The following is a 25,275-nucleotide window of genomic DNA, read 5'->3' on the forward strand; positions in this document are numbered from 1 at the left end:
AGCTCTCGGGAGAGTACACTACGACAGCGTAACGGACACGATCCCTGCCCCCCGTGAGCTTCCGGTTTAGAGTACCGTCTACCGGGTGCCGAGCACGCTGCCAAGCACCGGGGCGGGTACCAGTTCACCAGGACGGACGCAGTCCCTGCCCCATAGGGGGCTCCCGGTCTAAGGAGCAGCCTGACCGGGGCCTGGGAGTCGGGAGGTCATGGGTTCCGATCCCGACTCCGCCACTTGTCTGCCGCGTGACCCTGGGCAGGTCACTTTACCTCTCCGGGCCTCAGTTCCCTCCTCGGTAGAGCGTAAAGCGGGGATTGAGACTGGGAGCCCCGCGTGAGAGAGGGACCGTGTCCGGCCTAGCTCGTATCTACCCCCGTGCTCAGTACGGCGGGCGGCTCATAGTAAGCGCTTAACCAATACCACGATTTATTATTGAGATGGGAGAAAAGGCTCTTACAGAGGAGGCAACAGGCCCAGAGAAATGAAGTGACTTGGCCCAGTCACACGGCAGGCTAGCGGCGGAGCCGGGATCGGGCCCCTCCTATGCTCGATAAATACGACCGACCCGTCGACCGGCCCCGGTCCTCTGACTCCCCGCCCTGGACTCTTTCCAACAGGCCCCCCCTTATGCCGCCACGGCTGCCGGATGCCCTCGTGCCCCGCGGCGGCTCCCCGGCGAGGGACCGGGCCTTCCCCGAATCCGCCCCGGAGTTGAGGAAGCCATCCGGGCCGGGCCGGCCGCCGGGCTCCACGAAAGACACCGACTGAGCGCGGGCTCGGCTTCTCGCTCCGGGTAGGAGTCCCGTGACGGGCCCGGCCTCCGGCCCTCCCTTCTGCCCCCTCCCCCCGCCCCATGGAGGCAGGAGACCCCGGGCTGCCCACCATGAAGCCCCCCCAGCCGCGGCCGGCGGCGGAGGAGCCGACGGCCGACGGCCGGGCCGCCTCCCTCCGCGAGCTGCACGGTGCGCACGAGGCTCAACGGAGACAGGCGAAGCTCGTCAGGAAGCTGCAGGCCAAGGTCGGCCCGACCCAGGGGGCTGGGGATGGGCCGGGCAGAGGGCCGCGGGGCCGGGGGGAGGAAGGGGACCGGGCCCCGCACCTGCTCCTTGAGGGGCAGCGGGCGGAGGGGGGGGGTCCCGAACCCCCTCTCTCTCTCTAACGGAGGGTGTCTCCCGGCGTCCGGCCCCTGAGGCGCGGGGAGGGCGGCGGCCGCGGTCCGCTGACGGGCGTCCGGATCCTCGGCCGCAGGTGCTGCAGTACCGGTCGTGGTCCCGGGAGCTGGAGCAGCGTCTGGAGGCCGTGGAGGTGAGCGGAGGGCACCCCGGGGGGGCGGCCGCCGGCAGGGTCCGGCCCACCCGGAGCGAGAGCCCCCTCCCCTCCGGCCCCCGCTCGCCCCCGCCCACCGCCCAGCCCGGAGAGGCTTGGTCCTGGAGCCCCCGGACCCCTCGGGAGTGCTGGGGGCCGGGCCGCCCCGAGGCCCCCGGGGCGGGGCGGGGGAGAAGGCCGACCCGGGGCCCAGGGGAGCCGGGCTGGGGGCCACCCGGGTGACCCGGATTTCTGGCTCTGCCCGGCGGAGGGACCCGGCGCCCGCAAGTGGGAGGAGGAGGAGCTGAGGCCGGAGCAGCTGCTGACCCGCCTGGAGGAGGAGCAACAGAGGTGCCAACCCAGCGGGCCTGCCCGGGGAGGGGAGGGGACCGGGGGTGGGCGGGGGGCCCCGGGGCCGGGGCTCTCCCGCCCACCGCCGGTGCCGCCGCGACGCAGGTGCCAAGGCCTGGCCGACCTCAACACCCAGCTGCGGCAGCACCTGGAGGAAGCCGGCGTGGTTAACCGGGCCCTGCGCCAGGACCTGGGGAAACTGAGCGCCGACTGGAGCCGGGCCCGCGATCAGCTGGCCAGGAGGGAGAGCGAGCGGCGGATGGAGCAGGAGGTGGGGGCCGCCGAGGGGTCCTCACGGTCTGGGGCCCCCCGGCCGGCCCCGGCGCTCGCCGCCGACGGCCGGGCCTATTCCGGAGGCCTGACGGGGACGGTCTCCCGTCTCCCCTCCCCACGGGAGAGCCCCGGGGCCTCCCCTCAGAAGTGGGGCGATCCTCCCGGGCCTTGGGGGTCCAGGCCCGGTGGCGTCCGAGCCCCGACCGGGAAAGGCGGGAGAAACAAAACCGATCGATGGGCCGGGGGGTATCCAGCCCTTACTGTGGCAAGGGCTCGGGAGAGGGGTCCTTGGGTGCCGGGCCCCGGAAGGGGGGCCCCCCTCCGACCGGGACCTCCGCCTTCTGACCCCCAGTTCTTCGAGGGCTACCTCAAGGGGGAGCGCGGACGCCTGCTCGGCCTGTGGCGGGAGGTCGTGACCTTTCGGCGCCATTTCTTGGAGATGAAGACGGCGACCGACAGGTCCGGGGAGGGCGGGGGGCGGAGGGGGGGCGGGCGCGGGGCTGAGGAGAAGACAGGCCGGCGGCCCCCGGGGGGTCCGGCCACCCGGGCCGCCGGGAGTCGGAGGAAGCCCCGCGGCTCAGCGTGGGGCTGACCCGGGGCGGTCCGTCGTGACACCCCACGGTGGCCCGGGCCGGGACCCGATCCTCGGACGGAGCTCCCGGGTTTTCAGGCGCTCGGGATGGGGCAGGGAGAGAGATCGGGACAGCGCACCAGAAGAGACCACACGCACCCCCCCACGCCCCCTCCCCAACCCCCGGCATTATGCCCCGGTGGAAAGACCACAGACCTGGGAGTCAGAGGACGTGGGTTCCGATCCTAGCTCCGCCGTCTACCCGCTGTGTGGCCTTGGGCAAATCACTTCACCCCTGGCCTCGGTTATCCCACCTGTGAAATGGGGAACCGACGCCTGTCCCGCCTCTCCTTTAGACCGTGAGCCCCAAGTGCGACAAGTCCGACCAGAACAGCTAGCATCCGCCCCGGTACTCGGTTCGGTGCTTGGCCCAGAGTAAACGCTTAACCGGTGCCACTATAAAACGACGACAGAAAAGGCACAGGACCTCTGCCGTGTGACCGTGGGCGGTCGCTAACCCTCTCCGCGCCTCAGTTTCCTCACCGACGCACTGGGAATTAAACACCCGTCTCCCCTCTTGGATCGTGCGCCCCACGCGGGACGGGGATTGCGTCCGATCTGAATATCACGGGTCTCCGTCAGCGTTTCGCCCAGCGCTTGGCAGGGACTAAGCACCTACTAAACGCCGTCAGCAGTGGCACTGACAGAGTGACCACCGTGAGCAGAGCAGTAACCCTGGGGCTTAGGAGAGGACAAGAGAGTTAGTAGACGTGATTCCTGCCTCGACGGCGAGGAGTCTCCGACGCCGAGTCCTCGAGGAGCGGGGCAGCGGGGCTTCAACGTCTCTGTGGGGAAACGATCCCGACGGCAGGGTGAAGGACGGACCGGAGGGGGGAGAGAGGAGGCCGACGCAGCGATCGAGGCAGGATAGGATAAGGGCTTGGATTGACGTGCCAGCGGCTTCGCCGGAAGGGAAGGGCGGATTTTAGCCGCGTTGCGGAGAGGCGGGATTCTAGGAGGGATCGGAAGGTGGAGGTACGAAGCGGGAGGGAGTTCCAGGCGGGGGGGTGAGCGAGGGCTGGGAGGCGGGAGGGACGAGAGCGAGGCAGAGAGAGTAGGCGAGCTTCAGAGGGGCCGAGAGCGCAAGCCGGGGTGTGGTGGGAGAAGAGAGCGGACGGCAGGGGGAGAGCCAGAGACGGGAAGAGGCCCGGCCTCACTCTGCTCTTCTCTTCTCGTCCAGGGACCTCTCCGTGCTCAGGGCCGAACAAGTGCGACTCTCTGGCTCCCTGCTGGCCAGCTGCCGGGGCCTGACCGCCGGGGCGCGGGCCCGGAGGCCCACCGGAGAGGAGCGGCCGGCCCAGTCCCCGCCGAGCGAAACAGGAAAGGAGAGCCCAGAGGGGCCGGGTACGGAGACCCAAGAGGACGTGGAGAAAACGGAGCTTCGGGACAGGTGGGGAGGGGACACCGAGCGGGTGGGAACGCTAGTGGGGTATTGGGGCGGCGGGGAAGAGAGAAGGTTAGACCCCAGCTTCGGAAGAGCGTAACGTCCTCCTCGTTCTCCTCGTCCTCCCCCTCCGGGGGTTCCCGCGGCCCACGCAGCGAGGGGGACGGTGGGCGCCCTTGCCCCCGGCCAGCTGGTCCTGCCTCCGGGAGTTCAGCTCCAGACCCCGGGGGACCCTCGGGGGGCGGGTCTGGGGGGAACCGGGCGGCTGGGTACCCAGAGGCGGCGGAGGGGCCGCGGGGGACGGGGGTGCAGAGGTCCTGGGGCGGGGGGAGAGGGCGTCCCGGGGACCGAGGGGGCCCGCCGTGGCGTGCTGTCGTCCCGCAGGGCGTCCGAGCTGTCGGCGCTCCTGGCCCGGGCTCAGAAGCGGAGTGAAGAGCGGGAGCGGGAAGCGATGAGGCCCGGGGCCACCGTGGCACCGGGGCCGGTCAGTGCGGACGGGGCGCGGACGGGCCTCGGGCCGCTCGGTCGGGGGGCGGAGGGTGAGGGGGTCGGGGGCGGGGGGCCTCCTCGGTTTCCGGGAGGATCCTCGACTCCAAGCCGGGAGCGGCCTCCCAGGGGTCCCGCGGCCGGGCCCCGTCCGACCACCCGGTCCGGACCGCGAGCGGGCTGGGGGGCGGTCGGGGGGCCCCGCTCGGGCTGGGGAGCCTCCTGCTCGGCCTCCCCTCCTCCCGCACCCGAGACCCCGCGGTGCCTCGGGGCCGCGGCCCAAAACATCTAGGGAGAAGACCGCCCGGGCGGCCGATGCTCCCGGACGTCCCCCAGGCCCGGGCAGGGGGCCGGGGCCCCCGTTTAGGAATCCCCGGCCCCTCCCGTCTTCTCCGAGAGGAGGACTTACCTTCCCGGGAAGGGCTCGCGCATCCCTCCGTCCGTCCGTCCGTCCGTCCGTCCACCTGTCTGTGCCCCCCCCCATGGGTGGCGGCATGGCCTAGTGGCTAGAGCCCGGGCCTGGGAGTCAGAAGGGCGTGGGTTCTGATCCAGGCTCCACCGCTGGTCTGCCGCGCGGCCTTGGGCCAGTCGCTTCACTTCTCCGTGCCTCGGTTACCCGTAAGACGAGGACTAGGGGTCGGGTCGTCGGCTGGGTACGGTCCCTCAGCCCCAGGGCCCCTCGCCTCCTCTGGCCGCCCGCTCGGCCCCGGGGCGGCGCCGGGCTCGCGCGGGGCCGCCCGCCCCGGCCTACGGCAGGAAGGGGGTGCCCCCGCTTCCCTCACGCTCCTGCCGTCCCCCCACCTTCCCCCTCCGTCCCCAGCCCCCGCCGCAGCAGCGGGCGGAGCCCGAGGCCTCCGGGCCGAGAGAGCCGCGGCGGCCGGACGGTGAAGAGGGGGAACGGGAGGAGGAGGAGCGGGCCCGGCGGCGGGAGCTGCGGCAGCTGCAGGAAGAGCGGGCCGTTCTGGCCGCACGAGCCCAGGGCCTCCGGGAAGAAAGGGACGCCCTCAGCAGGTGCCCGTGCCCCTCCGGCTCCCCGGTTCCCCGGCCCCCAGTCGGTCCCGCGGCCCCCTCTCCCCTCGACGCCACGGCTTCACCCCGCTCCTCTCCGACCCCTCCGCGCAGGGAGTGCGCGCGGCTGGAGGAGGCGCGGGGGGCGGTCCGGCAGCGGCTGGAGGTCCTGGAGCAGGAGGCCCGGCGCCTTCGCGCGCTCAACACCGACCTGCAGCTGCGGGGGGATGCCGCCCAGAGCCTCGAGGAGCAGCACCAGCGCGACTTGGCGCAGGCCCTGAGGGAGGCCGAGCGGCTGTGAGTGGCCCGGCGCGGGGTGGGGGGCCGGGGCGGGGGCTGGGAGGGGGCTTCCCCGGCAGCCCGCGGTCCTCCCCCGGAGCGTGGGGAGGGAGGGCGAGGAGGGGGCCCGTCACCGGCCCCCGCGGCCCTCCCCGCTCCCCCCTCAACAGGCAGGGCGAGCTGGGCTCCCTGGAAGCCCAACTCTCGGGGGCGCGGAGCGAGGTGGTGGCCCTGAGCCAGGCCCTGGACAAGAGCCGGCTGGAGGGAGAGCTGCTGAGGCAGGAGGCGGAGGAGACGGCCAAGGCCCTGGCCCGGGTACGCGGCTCGAGCCCCCTCTCCCCGCCTGCCTTCCGCGACGGCCCCGGCTCCCCCCCACGCACCCCACCCGCTCACCCTTCCGGGGAGGGTGGGTCGAGGGGGGAAGCGGCGACCCTGGCGAGGAGAGAGGAGGACCGCCCTCGGGCCTCGGGAACAGGCCCGACCGGGCGGCGCGGCGGGGTTGGGGGACCAGGGGCAGGAGGGGAGGGCGCTCGGCCGGAGGGACGGCCGGTCACCCCCCCCGAACGCGCCCCCGGCGTCGGCAGGCGGAGGGGTCGGTGGCCGAGCTGGCGGGAGCCGAACGCCGTCTGCGGGCCGAGGCGGCCGACCTGCGGGACGCCGTGGCCAAGGTCGGCGACCTGAACGAGGCCCTGGCCCGCGACAAGCTGGACCTCGGCCGGCAGCTCCTGCAGGTCAGCGGGGCCGGGGGGCCCGGGGGCCGGGGGGCCGGCCGCGCCCCCGCCCGCCCGCCCACCCGCTCCCTCCGTCCCCCCCCCCCCGACAGCTGGAGCGGGAAAACCAGGCGGCGGGACGGGCGGCGGCCGAGGCGGAGCGGGAGAGCGGGGCCGCGCGGGCCCGGCTGCGGGAGGCCGAGAGGAGCGCGGAGGCCCTGCGGGCCGAGAGGTCGGACCTCGAGTCGCGCCTCCGGGGGGCCGAGGAGGCCCTGGCCCGGCTGCGGGAGGACCTGGGGGCCGCCGGCCGGGACAGAGACCGGGCCCGAGAGCGGCTCGAGCAGGTGAGAGCCCGGGGAGGCCGCGGCGGAACCACCGACCCCGGGCGCCGCGGCCGGGAGGCGCGGCCCCGACCGGCCCCTTGCGTGCGCCCGCAGGAGCGGCGCCGGCGGGAGGAGACCGCCCGGGAGCTGGAGCGCCTGCGGGACGAGGCCCGGCGCCACGGGGAGGCCGTGGCCCGCGAGGCGCGCGACAGGGAGGCCGCGGTGCGGGCGCGGGCCCAGCTGCAGGTGCGACTGCAGGCCGCCGAACGCCAGCACCTCCTCCTCTCCGAGCGGCTGCTGGAGCGCAGGTAGTGGTCCCGCCCGGCCCCCCCGCCCCTCCGCCCCGGCGGACCCCGGCATGGGAGGGTGGGGGCGGAGGGGGGACCCGCCTACCCCCTTCCCGTCCCCGCAGCTCGGCGCAGGAGGCCCTGGAGGCCCACCTGTTTGAGGCGCAGCAGCAGAGTTCGCTGCTGGGGGTCAGCGCGGGGCAACTGCAGATCCAGCTACAGACCGTCACCCAGGCCAAGGAGGTCATCCGAGGTGAGGGGCCCCCGGGGGGCGGGGTGGGGGCTCTGGGGGCGCGGCGGGGGAGCCAGGAGCGGTCCCCGAGACGTCCCCCCCGCCCCACCCTCTCGCCCCCGGGGCCCAGGGGAAGTGAGGTGTCTGCAGGCGGAGCTGGAGGCCGAGCGGAAGCGGACGGAGCAGGAGCGGGAAGCCCAGGCCGCCCGAGAGCAGGAGGTGTGCCGGCTCCGGGACCAGCAGGTGGGTGGGCGTGGGGGTGGGCAGCCCCGGGCCTCGTCTCCGACACGGTCAGCCCGGACCCCCCGACCCCCGGCGCCTGGGTGCTCACCGTGGCCACGCCCAGCGGGGGGGGGAGACAGATCCGCCCCCCCGGCGCCGGGTCCTCTCGCCTCCGGCGCCCGGACCGCCCGGCGAGGGGCTCCGCCCCCCTCCAGGACCGGCGGGAGCCGTGGAGAGAGGGACCCCCGACGAGACTCCTCCCAGACCCCTTGGCTCCCCGTTGGCGGGTCTTGGGCTTCCCAGCTCCCCCCCGGTCCGTGCCGACGGTTCTCCTCTTCCCGGCCAGGCCTCTGCCCTGGCTCGGCACCAACAGGAGCTGCAGGCTGCGTTGCAGCGAGCGGACCGGGAGAAGACCGAGCTGCGGGAGGCGTTGCAACGGGCGGACCGGGAGAAGACCGAGCTGCGGGAGGCGTTGCAGCAAGCGAGCGGGGAGCAGAGCGAACTTCAGGAGGCGTTGCAACTAGCAGGCAGGGAGCAGAGCCAGCTGCAGGAGGCCTTGCTGCAAACGGGTAGCGAGAAGGCCGATTTTCAGGAGGCACTGCGGCAAGCAGGCAGGGAGCAAACCGAGTTGCAGAAGGCGTTGAGGCTGGCAGGCGAGGAGAAGAGTGAGTTGCAGGAGGCATTGGAGCAAGCGGGTAAGGAGAAAACCGAGTTTCAGGAGGCACTGCAGCGAGCAGGCAGGGAGCAGATCGAGCTGCAAGCAGTATTGCAGCAAGCAGATCAGGAGAACGCCGGACTGCGGGAGGCTTTGCAGCTCGCGGATCGGGAGAAGATCGAGTTGCGGGAAGCGTTGAAGCGAGCGGGCGGGGTGCAGAACGAGCTGCAGGACGATTTGCAGCGAGCGGGCAGGGAGCAGATCGAGCTGCAAACAGTATTGCGGGAAGCGGATCGGGAGAACGCCCGACTGCGGGAGGCTTTGCAGCTCGCGGATCGGGAGAAGACCGAGATGCGGGAAGCGTTGAAGCGAGCGGGCGGGGAGCAGAACGAGCTGCGGGCGGCATTGCAGGAAGCGGGCAGGGAGAAAACTACATTTCACGAGGCACTGCAGCAGGCAGGTCAGGAGAAGGCCAAACTGCAGGAGGCATTGCAGCTGGCAGATCAGGAAAAGACCGAGCTGCAGGAGACGTCGCAGCGAGCGGGCAGAGAGCAGAGTGAGCTGCAGGAAGATCTGCAGCGAGCCGGCAGGGAACGGAGCGAGCTGCAGGCGGCATTGCAGGAAGCGGGCCGGGAGAAAACCGAGTTGCATGAGGCGTTGCAGCAGGCGGGTCGGGAGAAAGCCGAACTGCAGGAGGCATTGCAGCAGGCACATCGGGAAAAGACCAAGCTGCAGGAGGCGTTGCAGCGGGCGGGCAAGGAGCAGAGCGAGCTGCAGGAGGATTTCCGGCGAGCAGGCAGGGAACGGAGCGAGCTGCAGGCGGCATTGCAGGAAGCGGGCCGGGAGAAAACCGAGTTTCATGAGGCGCTGCAGCGAGCGGGCAGGGAGCAGAAGGAGCTGCAGGCGGCATTGCAGGAAGCGGGCCGGGAGAAAACCGAATTTCATGAGGCGCTGCAGCGAGCGGGCAGGGAGCAGAATGAGCTGCAGGCGGCATTGCAGGAAGCGGGCCGGGAGAAAGCCAGACTGCAGGAGGCTTTGCAGCTGGCAGATCGGGAGAAGACCGAGTTGAAGGAGGCATTGCGGCGAGCCGGCAGGGAGCAGAGCGAGCTGCAGGCGGCATTGCAGGAAGCGGGTCGGGAGAAAACTGAGTTTCACGAGGCGTTGGAGCGAGCGGGCAGGGCGCAGAATGAGCTGCAGGAGGCTTTGCAGCGAGCGGATCGGGAGAAAGCCAGACTGCAGGAGGCTTTGCAGCGAGCAGATCGGGAGAAGACCGAGTTTAAGGAGGCGTTGCAGCGAGCGGGCAGGGAGGAGAGTGAGTTGCAGGAGGCGTTGCAACAAGCGGGCAGGGAGCAGAGCAAGCTACGGGAGGCATTGCAGGAAGCAGGCCAGGAGCAGAGTGAGCTGCAGGCGGCGTTGCAGCGAGTGGATCAGGAGAAAGCCAATTTTCAGGCGGCTCTGCAGCTAGCAGACCGGGAGAAGAATAAGCTGCAGGAGGCGCTGCAGCGAGAGGGCAGAGAGCGGAGCGAGCTGCAGGCGGCATTGCAGGAGGCGGGCCGGGAGAAAACCGAATTTCATGAGGCATCGCAGCGAGCAGGCAGGGAGCGGGACGAGCTGCAGGCGGCGTTGCAGCGAGCGGACCGGGAGAAGACCGAGCTGCAGGAGGCGTTGCGGCTAGCCGACAGGGAGAAGACCGACTTGCAGGAGGCGTTGCAGCGAGCGGGCAGGCAGCTGAACGAGCTGCAAGCAGCACTGCAGGAAGAGGGCAGGGAGCAGAGCAAGCTGCACGAAGCATTGCATGAGGCGGGCAGGGAGAAAACTGCATTTTGTGAGGCGCTGCGGCAGGCAGATCGGGAGAGAGCCAAACTGCAGGAGGCATTGCAGCAGGCAGATCAGGAAAAGACCGAGCTGCAGGAGGCGTTGCAGCGAACCGGCAGGGAGCAGAGCGAGCTGCAGGAGGATCTGCAGCACGCGGACAGGGAGCGGAGCGAGCTGCAGGCGGCATTACAGGAAGCGGGCAGGGAGAAAATCGAGTTCCACGAGGCGTTGCAGCGAGCGGGCAGGGAGCAGGATGAGTTGCAGACGGCGTTGCAACGAGGGGATCAGGAGAAAGCCAGACTGCAGGAGGCTTTGCAGCGAGCAGATCGGGAGAAGACCGAGTTGCAGGAGGCGTTTCGGGAAGCGGGCAGGGAGCAGAACGAGCTGCAAGCGGCATTGCAGGAAGCACGCAGGGAGGAGATCGAGCTGCGTAAAGCACTGAATGAAGCGGGCAGGGAGAAAACCGCACTTCACGAGGCACTGCGGCAAGCGGATGAGGAGAAAGCCAAACTGCAGGAGGCACTGCAGCGGGCAGATCAGGAAACGACCAAGGTGCAGGAGACGTTGCAGCGAGCGGGCAGGGAGCAGAGCGAGCTGCAGGAGACGTTGCAGCGAGCGGGCAGGGAGCGGAGTGAGCTGCAGACGGCATTGCAGGAAGCGGGCCGGGAGAGAAGTGAGTTTCATGAGGCGTTGCAGCAGGCTGGTCGGGAGAAGGCCAAACTGCAGGAGGCATTGCAGCAGGCACGTCGGGAAAAGACCAAGCTGCAGGAGGCGTTGCAGCGAGCGGACAAGGAGCAGAGCGAGATGCGGGAGGATCTGCAGCGAGCAGGCAGGGAGCGGAGCGAGCTGCAGGCGGCATTGCAGGAAGCGGGTCGGGAGAAAACCGAGTTTCATGAGGCGCTGCAGCGAGCGGGCAGGGAGCAGAATGAGCTGCAGGCGGCTTTGCGGCGAGCGGATCGGGAGAATGCCAGACTGCAGGAGGTTTTGCAGCTAGCAGATCGGGAGAAGACCCACTTGCAGGAGGTGTTGCAGCGAGCCAACGGGGAGCAGAGCAAGCTGCGTGAAGCATTGCAGGAAGCGGGCAGGGAGAAGACTACATTTCATGAGGCACTGCAGCAGGCAGGTCAGGAGAAAGCCAAACTCCAGGAGGCATTTCAGCAGGCAGATCAAGAAAAGACCGAGCTGCAGGAGGCGTTGCAGCGAGCGGGCAAGGAGCAGAGCGAGCTCCAGGAGGATTTCCATCGAGCAGGCAGGGAGCGGAGCGAGCTGCAGGCGGCATTGCAGGAAGCGGACAGGGAGAAAACCGAGTTTCATGAGGCGCTGCAGCGAGCGGGCAGGGAGCAGAATGCGTTGCAGGCGGCGTTGCGGCGAGCGGATCGGGAGAAAGCCAGACTGCAGGAGGATTTGCAGCGAGCAGATGGGGAGAAGACCGAGTTGCAGGAGGCGTTGCAGCGAGCGGGCAGGGAGCAGAACAAGCTGCAAGCGGCATTGCAGGAAGCAGGCAGGGAGACGACTACATTTCACGAGGCACTGCAGCAGGCCGGTCAGGAGAAGGCCAAACTGCAGGAGGCGTTGCAGCTGGCAGATCAGGAAAAGACCGCGCTGCAGGAGACGTTGCAACGAGCGGGCAAGGAGCAGCGCAAACTGCAGGAGGATTTCCAGCGAGCAGGCAGGGAGCGGAGCGAGCTGCAGGTGGCATTGCAGGAAACCGGCAGGGAGAAAACCGAGTTCCGTGAGGCGTTGCAGCGAGCGGGCAGGGAGCAGACTGAGTTGCAGGCGGCGTTGCAGCGAGCGGATCGGGAGAAAGCCAAGCTGCAGGAGGATTTGCAGCGAGCAGACGGGGAGAGGACCGAGTTGCAGGAGGCTTTGCAGCGTGCGGGCAGGGAGCAGAACGAGCTGCAGGCGGCATTGCAGGAAGCGGGCAGGGAGAAAACTACATTTCACGAGGCACTGCAGCAGGCAGGTCAGGAGAAGGCCAAACTGCAGGAGGCATTGCAGCTGGCAGATCAGGAAAAGACCGAGCTGCAGGAGACGTCGCAGCGAGCGGGCAGAGCGCAGAGTGAGCTGCAGGAAGATCTGCAGCGAGCCGGCAGGGAACGGAGCGAGCTGCAGGCGGCATTGCAGGAAGCGGGCCGGGAGAAAACCGAGTTGCATGAGGCGTTGCAGCAGGCGGGTCGGGAGAAAGCCGAACTGCAGGAGGCATTGCAGCAGGCACATCGGGATAAGACCAAGCTGCAGGAGGCGTTGCAGCGGGCGGGCAAGGAGCAGAGCGAGCTGCAGGAGGATTTCCGGCGAGCAGGCAGGGAGCGGAGCGAGCTGCAGGCGGCATTGCAGGAAGCGGGCCGGGAGAAAACCGAGTTTCATGAGGCGCTGCAGCGAGCGGGCAGCGAGCAGAAGGAGCTGCAGGCGGCTTTGCGGCGAGCGGATCGGGAGAATGCCAAGCTGCAGGAGGCTTTGCAGCTAGCAGATGGGGAGAAGACCGAGCTCCAGGAGGCGCTGCAGGGAGCGGGCAGGGAGCAGGACGAGCTGCAGGTAGCGTTGCGGCGAGCGACCCAGGAGAAAGCCAAGCTGCAGGAGGCGTTGCAGCAGGCGGGTGGGGAGAAGAGCGAGCTGCAGGAGGCGGTGCGACGCGCTGACCGGGAAAGGTCCGAGCTGCAAGAGGCGTTACGGCAGGCGGGCCGGGCGCGGAGTGAGCTGGAGAAAGCGCTGCGGCAAACGGACGGGGAGAAAACCGAGCAGCAGTTAGCCCTGCGGGAAGCAGTCGGGGAGCAGGCCAGGCTGCGGGAGGCCCTGCAGCAAGCCGGCCGGGAGCGGGGCGAGCTGCGGGAGGCGTTGCGGGGAGCCGGCGAGGCAGAGGCCCAACTGCAGGAGACGTTGCAGCGGGCGGACCGAGAGAACTCCGAGCTGCGGGAGACCCTGCAACAAGTTGGCAGGGAGCAGGCCACACGGCAGGAGGCGTTAAGGCAAGCGGACGAGGAGAAGGCCAAGCTGCAGGAGGCGCTGCGGCAAGCCAGCGAGGCGCAGAGCGAGCCGCGGCGGGCGGGCTGGGAAAAGACAGAGATTCGGGAGGCGCTGCAGGGAGCAGACGGGGATAAGGCGGAGCTGCAAGAGACGCTGCACCGGGCAAGCCGGGACCAGGCAGCGACGCGGGAAGCGCTGCGGCAAGCAGACGAGGAAAAGACCAAGCTGCGGGAGGCGTCAGAGCAGGCAGACCGGGAGCGGAAGGAGCTGCAACAAGCGCTGCAGGAAGCTGACGAAGAGAAGGCTCGGCTGCGGGAAGCCTTACGGCGGGCAGGTCTGGAGCAAGCCGAGGCCCAGCGAAACTCGCAGCGAGCTAACCGGGAGCGGGGTGAGCTGCAAGAAGCGTTGCGACGAGCAAGCCAGGAGCAGAGCAGGCTGCAGCAGCTGCTGCGGCAAGCAGGCGAGGAGAAGGCCGAACTGCAGGAGGCTTTAGAGCAAGCCGGGCGGGAGCAGAGCCGGCTGCAGCGGGCATTGCAGCAAGCCGACGGCGAGCGGCACAACCACCAGGCAGCCTTGCGGCAGGCGGACGGGGAACAGACTGAGTTGCGGGGGGCCTTGCAGCAAGTGGGTAGCGAGATGACGGAGCCGCAGCGAGCGTTGCAACGAGCAGGGGGGGAGCGGCGCGAGCCGCAGCAGGCGCTGCAACGAGTGGACTCGGAGAAGGCCGAGGCGCAGGGGGCATTCCGGCGGGCAGACGAGGAGAGAGCTGAGCTGCGGCGGGCGTTGCAGCAAATGGACAGAGACGAGTCCGCCCTGCAGCAGGCGCCGCAGCAGCAAGCCGACCCCGGTGGGGCCCAACCGCGGGAGGCCTCACGGCCAGCGGGCCTGGAGCCGGCCGAGCTAGAGCGGGTCTCGGAGCAAGCGGGCGAGGAGAAGACTGGGCTGCAGGAGGCGTGGCGGGAGGCCGGCGGGGAGCGGGCCGGGCGGCGGGCGGGCCGGGAGCAGGGGGAGCCGCGGCAAGCGTCGCGGCAGATGGGCGGAGAGAGGACTGAGCCGCGGCCGGCGCCGCAACGAGCCGACAAGGAAAAGGTGGAGTTGCAGGGGGCGTCGCAACCCACAGCCCGGGAGCCGTCGGAGCTCGTGCGGCAAGCGGGCCGGGAGCAGAGCGACCCGCAGCGGGCGTTGCAGCGAGTGAGCCGGGAGAAGGCCCGAGCCCAGGAGCCGCCGCGGTTAGCCGACAAGGAGAAGGCTGGGACGCAGGAGACGCTGCGGCGGGCGGGCGGGGAGAGGGCCGGGCCGCGGGACACGAGCCCGGAGAAGACCGGGCCGGAGCAGGCATCGCGACGGGCGGACAAGGAGAAGACCGAGCCGCAGCCGGTCCTGCAGCAAGCCCCGCGGGAGCACGGCGGGCCGCAGCAGGCGGCGGGGGAGAAGGCCGAGGTCCAGGAGGCTCTGCAGCGAGCCGAGCGGGAGAAGGCCGAACCGCGGGAGGCACTGCAGCGGGCAGGCCGGGAGCAGGCCGAGATGCAGGAGGAACTGCAGCGAGCGAGAAAGGAGCGGAACCAACTGCGGGAGGCCTATGAGGAGCTGCAGGAGGCCGCTGCGGCGGCGGGGACCCGGGGAGAGGATCGCGACCTGGCCCGGACAGCCAGCCACCAGGTAGGCCGCCCCGCCGGGCCGGGCCGGGGGGCCCCCGAGGGCCACGTCGGGGGTCGGCGGGATTTGCCTGGGACATGGTCTCCCCTCCCTGGCACTTAATAATAATAATATTGGTATTTGTTAAGCGCTTACTATGTGCCGAGCACTGTTCTAAGCGCTGGGGTAGACACGGGGGAATCAGGTTGTGCCACGTGGGGCTCACAGTCTTCATCCCCATTCTACAGATGAGGGAACTGAGGCACCGAGAGGTGAAGTGACTCGCCCACAGTCACACAGCCGACAAGTGGCAGAGCTGGGATTCGAACTCCTGAGTCCTGACTCCAAAACCCGTGCACTTTCCACTGAGCCACGCTGCTTCACTTGCTCTCCGGTCCCCTTCCCTCCCGTCCCCTCTCCCCGGCGAGGCCGTGACGCTGTCTGCGAAGCAGCGCGGCCCAGCACATAGAGCCCGGGCCTCGGACGGACCGGGGTCCGAGCCCCGCTCCGCCGTTTGACTGCCGTGTGACCCTGGGCGAGTCACCTCACTTCCCTGGGCCTCGGTTCCCTCGCCTGTAAGATGGGGATGAAGACCGCGAGCCCCACGTGGGACAGGGACCGGGTCCGGCCTGGTCAGCTTGGGTCTCCCCCAGTGCTTAGAACGGTGCTTGACACGTAACGAGAGAAGCGACGTGGCGCAGTGGGAAGAGCCCGGGCTCAGGAGTCACGGGTTCTAATCCCCGCTCGGCCACCTGTCCCCCGTGTGACTCTGGGCAAGTCACTCGACTTCTCGGTGCCTCAATTTCCTCATCTGTAAAACGGGGGTGAAGACGGTGAGCCTCACGTGGGACAACCCGATTACCCCGAATCTACCCCAGCGCTTAGAACGGTGCTCGGCACGTAGTGAGCGCTTAACGGACACCAACATTATCATCGCTAATAAGCACTTAACGAAAACCGTTATCGTTACGATTAGTAAATCGCTTCACTGGGCCTGTTACCTCTTCCGTAACACGGGCATGAAGACCGTGAGCCCCATGTGGGACGGGGACCGCGTCCAACCTGATTAACTTGGATTCATTCAATCGTATTTATTGAGCGCTTACTGTGTGCAGAGCACTGTACTGAGCGCTTGGAAAGTACAACTGGGCAACGGATAGAGACCATCCCGGCCCAGTGACGGGCTCACGGTCTAAACGGGGGAGACAGACCACAACACAAGACAGAACGAAACAAAACCAGACAACGTCATGGAGATAGAATCGAGGGGATACACACCTCATTAACAAAATAAATAGGGTAATAAATAATATATACAAATGAGCACAGTGCGGAGGGGAGGGGAAGGGGGAAGAGCAGGGGGGAAGCAGAGGGAAAGGGGGGGCTCAGTCTGGGAAGGCCTCCCGGAGGAGGTGAGCTCTCAGGAGGGTTTCGAAGAGGGGAAGAGAGCGAGTTTGGCGGAGGTGAGGAGGGAGGGCGTTCCGGGAAGGCGGGAGGACGCGGGCCGGGGGTCGACGGCGGGACGGGCGAGGACGGGGGACGGCGAGGAGGCGGGCGGCGGAGGAGCGGAGCGTGCGGGGCGGGCGGTGGAAAGAGAGCAGGGAGGAGAGGTAGGAGGGGCCGAGGGGACGGCCGGCCTCGAAACCCAGAGCGAGGAGTTTCTGTTCGGCGCGGAGGTCGATGGGCAACCACGGGAGGTTTTTAAGGAGGGGGGTGACGGGCCCAGACCGTTTCTGCCGGAAGATGAGCCGGGCGGCGGAGCGAGGAATGGACCGGAGCGGGGAGAGACGGGAGGAAGGGAGATGGGAGAGGAGGCCGACACCGATAATCCAGCCGGGGTATCACGAGAGCCCGTACCGGTAAGATAGTCGTTAGGGTGGAGAGGAAAGGGCGGATCTCGGCGATATTCTAAAAGTGAGACCGGCAGGTCTCGGTGACGGATTGGCCGTGTGGGGTGAACGAGAGAGACGGGTCGAGGACGACACCGAGGTCGCGGACCCGTGAGAAGGGAAGGACGGTGGTGCCGTCCACGGTGACGGGGAAGTCAGGGAGAGGACGCGGTTTGGGAGCGAAGATAAGGAGCTCAGTTGGATCTACCCCAGCGCTTAGAACAGTGCCTGGAACTAACAAATACCACACCCACACACACACAAAAAAAAGAGTGGGAAGAGGGTCCGGAGCCAGCCCACCGTGGGAGGACTGGTTCGGTGGGGGCGACGTGCTGGTCCGGTGGAGGCCGCGTACCCCTTCCCCCGGGCCCGCTGACCCTCTCCCCTTCCCTCGACCCTAGCAGGTGGACGCAGAGCAGGGGAGGCCGGCCCTGCCGGACGCGGAGGAGACGGGGCGGCCGACCCTGCCGGACGCGGAGACGGAGCGACCGTCCCTGCCGGACGCGGAGACGGAGCGACTGTCCCTGCTGGAGGCCCTCCTGCTCACCCAGGCGAGTCGCTTCCCTTCTCCGGGCCTCGGTTTCCTCGTCTGTATGACGGGCAGTCGGTCCCCGTGCTCCCTCCCGCCTAGAGCGGGGGCCCCGGGCGGGACGGGGACCGACCGCGTCCAACCCGACGGTCTCGTACCTACCCCGACGCTTGGCCCGGAGCGAGCACTTAACCGATGGCGTCGCCTCTAATAACGATAGTAATTATCCTCACCGTCGTCGTCCCCATCAGGGCGAGCTGACCGCCGCCGGCCAGCTGCTGCGGGGCCTGAGGCAGGACCTGAGAGCCCAGCAGGTGCTAAGGCGGGGGCGGACCGGGGCGGGGCGGGGTACGGGCGGGCAACCCCGCGGGGCCCCAGAGCTCGGCTCCGGGCGGCGGTGCCACCCGTGGGAGGAAGGGCGGGCACGGCCGCGGGGCAGGGAGGAGCGGCGGCCCCAGGTCCCGGAGGGTGGCGGGGAGGGCGGCCGGCCCCCCACGCCGCGGAGCCGGCCCCGGCCTCGGGGCCCCTGCCCGCCCCCACCGGGCCGGCCGACCCCCCGGGACTCCCGCCCCGCCCGCCCTCCCCCTCCCCCCGTGGCACGGCCCGGCACCCGCCGGGGAGGGGAGGACCCGGCCGCGGTGGCAGAATCCCGTGAGCGCCCCGGCGGGGAGGCCCGGGGGTGGGCTCACCCAGCCTCTCCCCAGGGAGAGGAGTGGCGCTGCCGGCTCCCCCGCGGGCCGGAGGCAGCGTCCCCGCTGGAGCCCGAGGCCCAGCGGTGGCGGGAGGAGGCCCGGGAAGCTCGGCGGCGGCTGGCGGAGGCCCAGGAGGCCCGGCGGCGGTCCAGGGGGGCCCAGGAGCGGCTGGCGGAGGCCACCCAGCGGAGGCCAGAGGAGCCGGAGGCCGGGCGGGGCCGACCCGGGGAGGCCGAGCCCGGGGTCACGCGGCTCCGGGCCACGGAGAGGGAGCGCTTCGGGTAGGCGATGTCCGGGGGACCCCCGGGAGAGCCCGGGTCGGGGATGGGCCACCTCCTCTCCCGCCGCCCCCGGGGCCCCCCCGGCAGTCGGGAGGACCCCGGGAGCATCCTCCTCAGGCTCCTTCCCTTCCTCCCAGAGACCTGGGAGCCCCGCCCGCTCCTCCCTCCCCCAGCGGCTGCCCCCCCAACCGCCTCCGATCCCTTGAAGGTGGGGCCTCGGCGGTGCGGACGGTCTCCTCCCCCTGCCGCCGGCCGGCCTCCCTGGGCCTCCCCGGGGACCTCTCCCCACGGGGCCAATCACCCTGCGTCCCCGGCCCGCCGTGGCGTCCCCCGAGCCGTAGCCCGGCTCCTTGGGAGTCTGGAGCCCCGGGGTGGGGGGGGGGGGGGGGATGCGGCTTCGCCGCCGGCGCCCACCCAGCCCCTGCCTTTCCCACGGAGCCCTTGGGACCACCCTCCATCCTCACCTTGGCCTTCTCCTCTTCTCCTTTCCTCCTCCTCACCACCACCTCTTCCTCCTCCTCTCCTTTAAATCACCTCCTCTCCTGCCCGCTTGCTCCCAGAGCTCCTCCCCCGCTGGCCCCTCGGTCTCCCACTCCGATGGGCTTCAGGTGACGGTCCCGTAACGGAGCTTCCCAGGTGGGAGCCGGGAGCCATCCACGGCCCTCCCGGGTAAATGGCCTCTCTTGCGTTCGTTCATTCCATTCATTCAATCGCCCCTCCCCCTTCTAGACCGCGAGCCCCGTCGTCGGATAGGGATCGGCACCGTCCGTTGCCAAACCGTACTTTCCGAGCGCTCGGTACAGTGCCCTGCACGCAGTAGGCGCTCGGCACGTCCGACTGGGCGAATGAATGAATTCAGTGAAATATATCGGTCGATAGCATTTACTGAGCGCTTACTGTGTGCGGTGCACTGGATTAAGCATCTGGGGGAGTCCGGTCGAGTCACTAGATACGATCCCTGTCCTCGAGGAGCGGTCGAGGAGGAAGACACGGAGGAGAGGGACGTGGGTTATGAAATACCGTGAATAGCACCCTCCGGTCAACGACCCGCCTCCGGGACCCAGGACACGGCCAATCCCCCGCCCCTGTCGGACCGGGAGATGAAACCGGGGTGGACCCCTCGTCCCGGTCTCTCTGTGGCTCCGCCATTCTCCGCACCCTGGAATCCCCTCGGACGGACTCTGCGGGGCAGGGGGTGGGGGGGGCTGCCGCCCTCCAGGGGTTCCCACCGCTACGGTTCGGAATTGGCAGGGGAGGAGGGTGAGGGGTCTAGAGGACGGAGCGGGTCTCCTCCCGCCAGCAGCCCCCAGGCCCCCGCATCCCCCCTCCCTGTCCCCCAGCTCGGCTCCGGCCCCGGAGGAGCGGGAGCAGCGGGACCCTAGCAGCCTGCGGAGCCACGGGCCACAGCCCGGGGATGGCGGGGCCCAGGTATCCACCCCCTGGGGACCCCGCCTCTCCCCCCGGGCCCCCATCGCCCTTCCTCCCGAGACAGAGCCCCTCCCCGACCCCCCATCTCTCCCCTCGGGTCCAAGGGGTGGGCCTCTTGAGCTCACACTGGGTGGCCCCGGTCCGCCCCGTCCTCCCGCCGACGGTGGCGGCCCGGTCGTCGTCGCAGGTGCGGGTGCCCGCCGGGACGCCGCGGGAGGTGGCCGTCGGGGACCCGCAGACCTCGCTCGCCACGGCGGGGCTCCGTCCGGACCGGCGGCCGCTCGACGCGGAGAGCCGGGCCGCCGTCTCGGACCGGGAGCGGCGAGGCCGCCCGCCGCAGACCCGGCCGCCCGGGCCCCGCTCCGCCCCACGCCGACCCCCGGGGGCCTCTGGGGCGGCCGGGCCCGAGCTCCACCGTGGCGGGGACCCCCGTCTCCCCCTTCCCGTCGGGGCAGGTGAGTCGCTCACTTAGAGACGCGCGGCCAGGTTGGGCGAGGGAGCCTTCCGCTCGCCCGCCGGGGCCGGAGGCCGGAGGGAGGTCGGGCAGGTGTGAAGGGCCGAACGAAGCTTTCGAATTTCTTGGCCAAATGGGCGGCCTCGCCCTCAGCGTCCCCGCTCCCGTCTCCGTCTTTCCCTTCCGGCTGGCCCAGGCCTTGCGAAGCAGAGATCGGGCTCCCGGGAGGGAGCGAGGACCGGCCTGCCCGAGGAGGAGGAGGAGGAGGACGAAGAGGAGGAGGCGGCGGCGGCGGCCACCCCGCCGCATCGCCTAGCTGGTGCAGGGCCGCGGGGAGCGGAGGCTTGGGTGAGGCTGGCCCCGTCCCCTCCCCACCCCGACCCCACCTCCGGGGGCCGTCCGGGGAGCCACGGTGGCCAAGGACGGGAGAGGGGTTTTCGAGCCGGCCCCGCCCTGTCCTTCCAGAGGGAGCCGGAGGCGCCAGGGGCCGCGGGACGGAGCCCGGCGTCGGAGGGGCGGCGGCCCTCGGCGGCAGAACCAAGCCGGGCCCCGGAGAGGAACCGGCGGGCGGCCGGCCGGGTCCCGGACCAGGGGGACGAGGGGATCGAGGCGGACGAGCGGAGGCGGGCGCGGGGCCCGCCGGCCCGGCCGCGGCCAGATGTCGCCCCCGGGACCACCGCGCCGGAGGCAGAGCCGAGCCCCCCGCCCAGCGCCCTCGGGGAGAGAGCGGAGGGCGGCGGGGCCCGGGCCGGGGGCGGGCGGCGGGAAGGAACGTCCCCGGGAGAGCAGACCCGCCGTCCGCCGGAACCGCGGGGAGCTGAGAGGGCCCAACGGGCCCCCCCAGCCGCCGGCACGGAGGAGAGAGACCGAGTCAGCGGGGCCCAGGAGGAAGACATCCGTGCTCTGGAAAAGCAGGGAGCGACCCGGCCGGCCTCTCCGGGACGCTCGACTCTAGAGCGCCCGTCCCCGGAATGGGAAGAGAGGCGTCGGGAGGCCGAGGCCCGGGGAGCCCACGGCCGGAAACCCGGACATCAGGGAGGAAGGCGAGGGGGCGAGCCGGGCCCCGGGACCCTGGAGCCGGAGGAGAGGCCCCGCGAGATCCGATCCCAGAGAGAGCCGCCCCGCCGGCCGGACGGCCCGGCTCCCGCGCCGCCCGGGGGGAGGCCGCAGGAGGGCGACGGCTCGAGGGCCCCGGGGGCCCCGGCACCGCACGGCCCGGGGCGTGCGCCGACGGACCCGCCCCGCGAAGAGGAGGAGGAGGAGGAGGAGGAGCCGCGGGGTCGGCCGGAGGTCCGGGACCTGCGGGGGCGAGCGTCCGAGCCGGCCCGGCTCCCGCGGCACCGGGCCCCCGGGGCGGCTCCGGCGGGGCGCCGGGGGCCGCCCGGAGCCGCGGAGCCGGCCGGGCCCGGCGGCGAGGAGCCGGGCCTCGAGAGAAGCCCGGGGGGAGCCCAGCCGGCGGAGCGCGAGGAGGACGGCGGGCGGGGCGGCGGGGCCGGGCTGTGGGAATCGGAGCCGCAGCGAGAGCCGGATGAGGAGGAGGCCCCACGGGACCAGCTCGACCCTCCCCGGCGGGGCCCGGACGAGCCGGAGCGCCAGCGGGCCCTCCTCCGCCGGGAGGAGCCGGGGCCCGGCCGGGGGCCGTCGCGGCAGCCGGAGGGGACGGGACGGGACCCCCGGGGGGACGGGGAGCCGCCGGAGGGGACGCCCGGTCCCCCCCAGTGGGTCCCGGCCCAGCGGGCCAAGCGGCCCGGGTGGCCGCCGGAGGCCCCGAGGGAGAGGAGATTTCCAAGCCCCCAGACCGGAGGGGAGGAGGCGGAGGCCGCCGGGCTGAGGCGGGAGCTGGAGCGGATGAGGACCTGCCTGAGGCGGACCGAGGCCCGAGAGATCGAGTGGAGGGAGAGGGCCCGCACCCTGGCCCGCACCCTGGCCGCGGCCACGCTCCCAGGGGACTCCCCGTCGGGGGAGGACCGGCAGCCGGACCCGCGGCGGGTACGTCCCCGGAAGCGTCCCGGGGGCCCGGAGAGGCCCCTTTCCCGAGGGCGCGGGGGCGGCGAGCTTCCCAGGGGTCGCGGAGGCCGTGCGGCCTTGGCCGAGTCACTTAACCTCTCTGTGCCTCAGCGACCTCACTTGAGATGGAAATCAAGACCGCGAGCCCCGAGTGGGACGGTGTCCAGGTCGATTGGCTTGAATCCGTCCCGGCGCTCGGCACGGCGCCTGACACGTAGGAAGTGCTTAATGGATGCTATGTCGAAGAAACAAAGGGGGGTTCTCCCACCGGGGGGGGCCGCTCTCAAGGAAATCCACGCCCCCGGGAAGTCCTCCCAGGGCAGGGGGAGCGCGGGTGGGCCTCTACGAGGAGGTGACCGGGCCCGCCGAGTGGACCGAGATCCCTCCGCCCCGCCCCCCCCCCCCCCCCCCCCCCCGGGCCTGGGCCTACCGGCGTCCCCCACGCCCTCCCCGGGCACGGGACCCCGAAGCCCGGGACCCCCGGGGGGCCGCTGCCTCGCCCTCCGCTCCCGGGCGGGACCCGGCGAGCCTCCCGCTCTCTCCGCTCGGTCCCCAGGCCCCGGGAGTGGAACGCGGGCCTAGGCCGGAAGAGGGGCGGCGAGCGGACGGCCCGCGACGAGCGGTGGCCGGGCTAGAGCAGGAACGGGACCGGCTGCAGCGGCACAATGCCCAGCTCAGAGCCACTTTGGAGGAGGTGGGCACTGCCAGCCCGCCACGGCTACCCAGGACCTACTCCCGACACCCACCCGCCGCCCTCTCCCTGCCGTGCCCGGGCCCCGCCGACCTTCGGGGAGCCGGGGGTGGCGGGGGGAAGGGGCGGCTCGGGGGTGCCGGACCCTCCCCGCCCCCCTCCCCGACTCCGGGGCCCGGGGGAGCTGAACGCCGCCTCTTCCCCGGGCCCCGGCGGGGGCCACAGGTGGAGAGGGAACGGAGGAGGCTGAAGAGGAGTTCCTCACGCCGCCCCGCGGAGGACGCCCGGCCGGCCGCCCCGCAGGTCGTTCTTTCGCTCTCTGACCCCGTCCCCGGGGTGGGAGGCCGGGGAGGGGGCAGACGGAGGGAGGTGGTGTGCGGGGGGCCCGGAGCCTGGCCGCTCCGCCCAGAGCTGGATCGGGGGGTTTTCTCGGCAGGAAGAAGAGGGGGGGACGGTCACGCCGGGCTCGGCTCAGGTGGCGGCCCTCTGCAGACAGGTAAGGGCCGCGGGGGTCCGGGGAGCCGGCGGGGGTCCGTCCCCCACTCCCTCCCCCGAACTCCGGAAGAAGCAGGGTGGTTGAAAACCCGGCCCGGGCCAGCGGCTACGTCGGGGGCCCGGGAATCAGGAGGACCCGGGTCCTAACCTCGGCCCCGCCGTGCATCTGCCGTGTGACGTCGGGCAACTCACCTGCCTCCGTTGCCGCGACTGTAAAACGGGGATGAAAACCGTGAGCCCCACGGGGGACGGCGATCGGGTCCGGCCTCATTGGCTCGTGTCTACCCCAGCGCTCAGAAGGGCGGCCGACCCAAAGCGATCACGATAACGGCGGTGCTCCTTAAGCGCTTACTACGTGCCGAGCGCCGTCCCAAGCGCCGGGGTAGGTGCGGGCTGATCGGGTCGTCCCACGTGGGGCTCCCGGTCTCGATCCCCGTTTTCCCGATGAGGTTCACCGAGGCCCAGCGGAGGTGAAGTGACCCGCCCCGAGTCGCACAGCCGATGAGTGGCGGGGCCGGGATCGGGACCCGCAGCCTAAGCGCTCGACGGATATCACCGTCGTCATTATCATCGTCATCTAGGGCCCGGGTTCTAAATCCGGCTCCGCCGCGTGTCTGCCTCGCGACCTGGAGGCGGGCCATTTCGCTTCCTCTATGTCTCGCTTTACCTCGTCTGTAAAACGGGGATTAAGAGCGTGAGCCTCACGCGGGACGGCGGGTCGTGTCCAACCTCGCCTGCCCGCATCCGCCCCGGCGCCCGGCCCCCAGCGAGCACCTCACGGACGCCGTAGCCGTCGTCGGTCGGGGTCTCCGGCCGGCGCGCCCCGCGGGGCGGGCCGGCCCGGGGTGGGGATCCCCCCTCTGAGGGTCGCCTGTCCGTCCGTGTCCCTCCTCCCCGCCCACGTCCCCGTCCGGCAGGTGACACAACTGCGGAGGCAGCTGGCGCTGGAGCGGCAGCAGAAGGGGGCCTACGTGGCCCGCTGCGCGCGGACCAGCCGGGAGCTCGCCGGCCTCCACCACCAGCTGGCCCGCTCCCTGGCCGCCGTGGCCCGGGCCCCCGACGCCACCGTGCTCGAGGCCCAGACCCGCGAGCTGGACGAGTCGCTGACCCTCGGCACCGCCTCCCCGGGGCCCTCCCTCCCGAGCCCCGCGCCGCCTTCCCCCGGCCCGGGGCCGCCCGGGCCCGCGTCCCGGCCCCCCGGCGGGGCCCGGCCCGGTGCTCGAGCGGGACCCTCCGCCTCGCTGCCCTCCGCGCCCCTCTTAAGCCCCCGCTTCTCCCCCTCCAGGGGCCAGGAGACGTTGGCGTGAGGCCCCGCTGGGCCTCGGGGCAGCCGCGGGGGTCGGGGCCCGGCCCGGCCCCCCGGGACCCCTGGACCGGCTGAGCGTCGGCTCCCGTCCCGGCCCCGCGCCGCCCCACGCCCGGTGCCGGAGCCCCTCGGGGAGGGACTGGCTGGACGGACAGGGCCGGGCCGGAAGGGGCAAGCCCTCGGCCCTCGGGCCTCCCCTACTTCTTGTGCCTTGGGAGCTCCGCTCCCCACTTTGAGAATAAAGCGTCCTCACTTTTCCAGGGTGCGCGTCGCCCCCCAGTCTCCGGCTGCGGAAGCGGCCCCCCGGGAGGTGGGTGTGCGTCGGGGACGGGGGTTGAGCGTCACCCCCGCGGGGCGCCGGTCCCCTCCCGCCGCCTCCCCGCCCCGCCTCCCCCAACCGGTCTCGGAGGCGCGCCGAGGCAGCGCCGGGCGAGAGGCGCTTACTACGTGCGGCGCCTCCCGGCCGCTCCGGTGCGGTCCGAGGGGGAGGGGGCCGGCGGGGGGGGAGTTGAGCCCCTGGGTCGCCCCACGGGACCCCCCGCGGCTGGGGAGGGGGGACCGTGGAATCGGACGCCGGGCCCGATTCGCCCACCTCCCCGGCGGCCCCGGCCGGCTAAGACCCCCGCCCCGCGCGTGGCCCGCCCTCAGCCGGCCCCCGGCCCACACCGTGCCTCGGTCCCGCCCGGGCCCGGGTCGGCCCCGCTGGCTCCGGGGGAGGGGGGCTGGGCGCCTGAGAATCAGCGACCCCCGACCTCACGGAGGTACCGGCGGCGACGGGAAGCCTAGGCCTAGGTTCCTTCAGGCCGGACGTCCCGGCGACGGCGGGGAGCGCGGGAACGGTTCCCGCGGGCCGGACGTCCGGGCGGAGGCCCCTCTGCCACTGTCGCGGCCGGCGCCCCGTTCTCTCGGCTCCGGGGGGCCCCCCGAGCCCGAGGCCCCCGTCGCA

General features: G+C 71.4%; 1 protein-coding gene and 1 long non-coding RNA gene across 3 annotated transcripts; both read left to right on the forward strand.

The window, feature by feature from the left end:
• Window positions 1–614: 614 nt before the first annotated feature.
• Window positions 615–24,592, forward strand: CEP250 (centrosomal protein 250). Its single transcript, XM_039910057.1, has 27 exons — window positions 615–1,018; window positions 1,249–1,305; window positions 1,577–1,656; window positions 1,762–1,927; window positions 2,282–2,388; window positions 3,741–3,950; window positions 4,329–4,491; window positions 5,251–5,441; window positions 5,553–5,735; window positions 5,888–6,032; window positions 6,302–6,448; window positions 6,541–6,771; window positions 6,865–7,058; window positions 7,163–7,290; window positions 7,400–7,512; window positions 7,838–13,889; window positions 14,043–14,581; window positions 16,848–16,997; window positions 17,227–17,289; window positions 17,680–17,948; window positions 19,289–19,376; window positions 19,564–19,831; window positions 20,252–21,819; window positions 22,394–22,531; window positions 22,754–22,831; window positions 22,965–23,100; window positions 23,723–24,592. The coding sequence occupies exons 1-27, from the start codon at window positions 854–856 to the stop codon at window positions 24,328–24,330; spliced, it is 12,237 nt and encodes a 4,078-aa protein (XP_039765991.1). The 5' UTR covers window positions 615–853; the 3' UTR covers window positions 24,331–24,592.
• Window positions 17,875–20,525, forward strand: LOC120639063. Of its 2 annotated transcripts, none has more exons than XR_005661237.1 (4): window positions 17,875–17,948; window positions 19,289–19,376; window positions 19,564–20,178; window positions 20,296–20,525. It is a non-coding gene; the product is annotated as an uncharacterized LOC120639063 (long non-coding RNA). The 2 variants fall into 2 exon arrangements; XR_005661238.1 differs by lacking the exon at window positions 17,875–17,948 and adding an exon at window positions 18,323–18,617.
• Window positions 24,593–25,275: the final 683 nt, after the last annotated feature.

The sequence above is a fragment of the Ornithorhynchus anatinus genome, chromosome 21 (genome assembly GCF_004115215.2).
Source record: "Ornithorhynchus anatinus isolate Pmale09 chromosome 21, mOrnAna1.pri.v4, whole genome shotgun sequence".
Taxonomy (NCBI): domain Eukaryota; kingdom Metazoa; phylum Chordata; class Mammalia; order Monotremata; family Ornithorhynchidae; genus Ornithorhynchus; species Ornithorhynchus anatinus.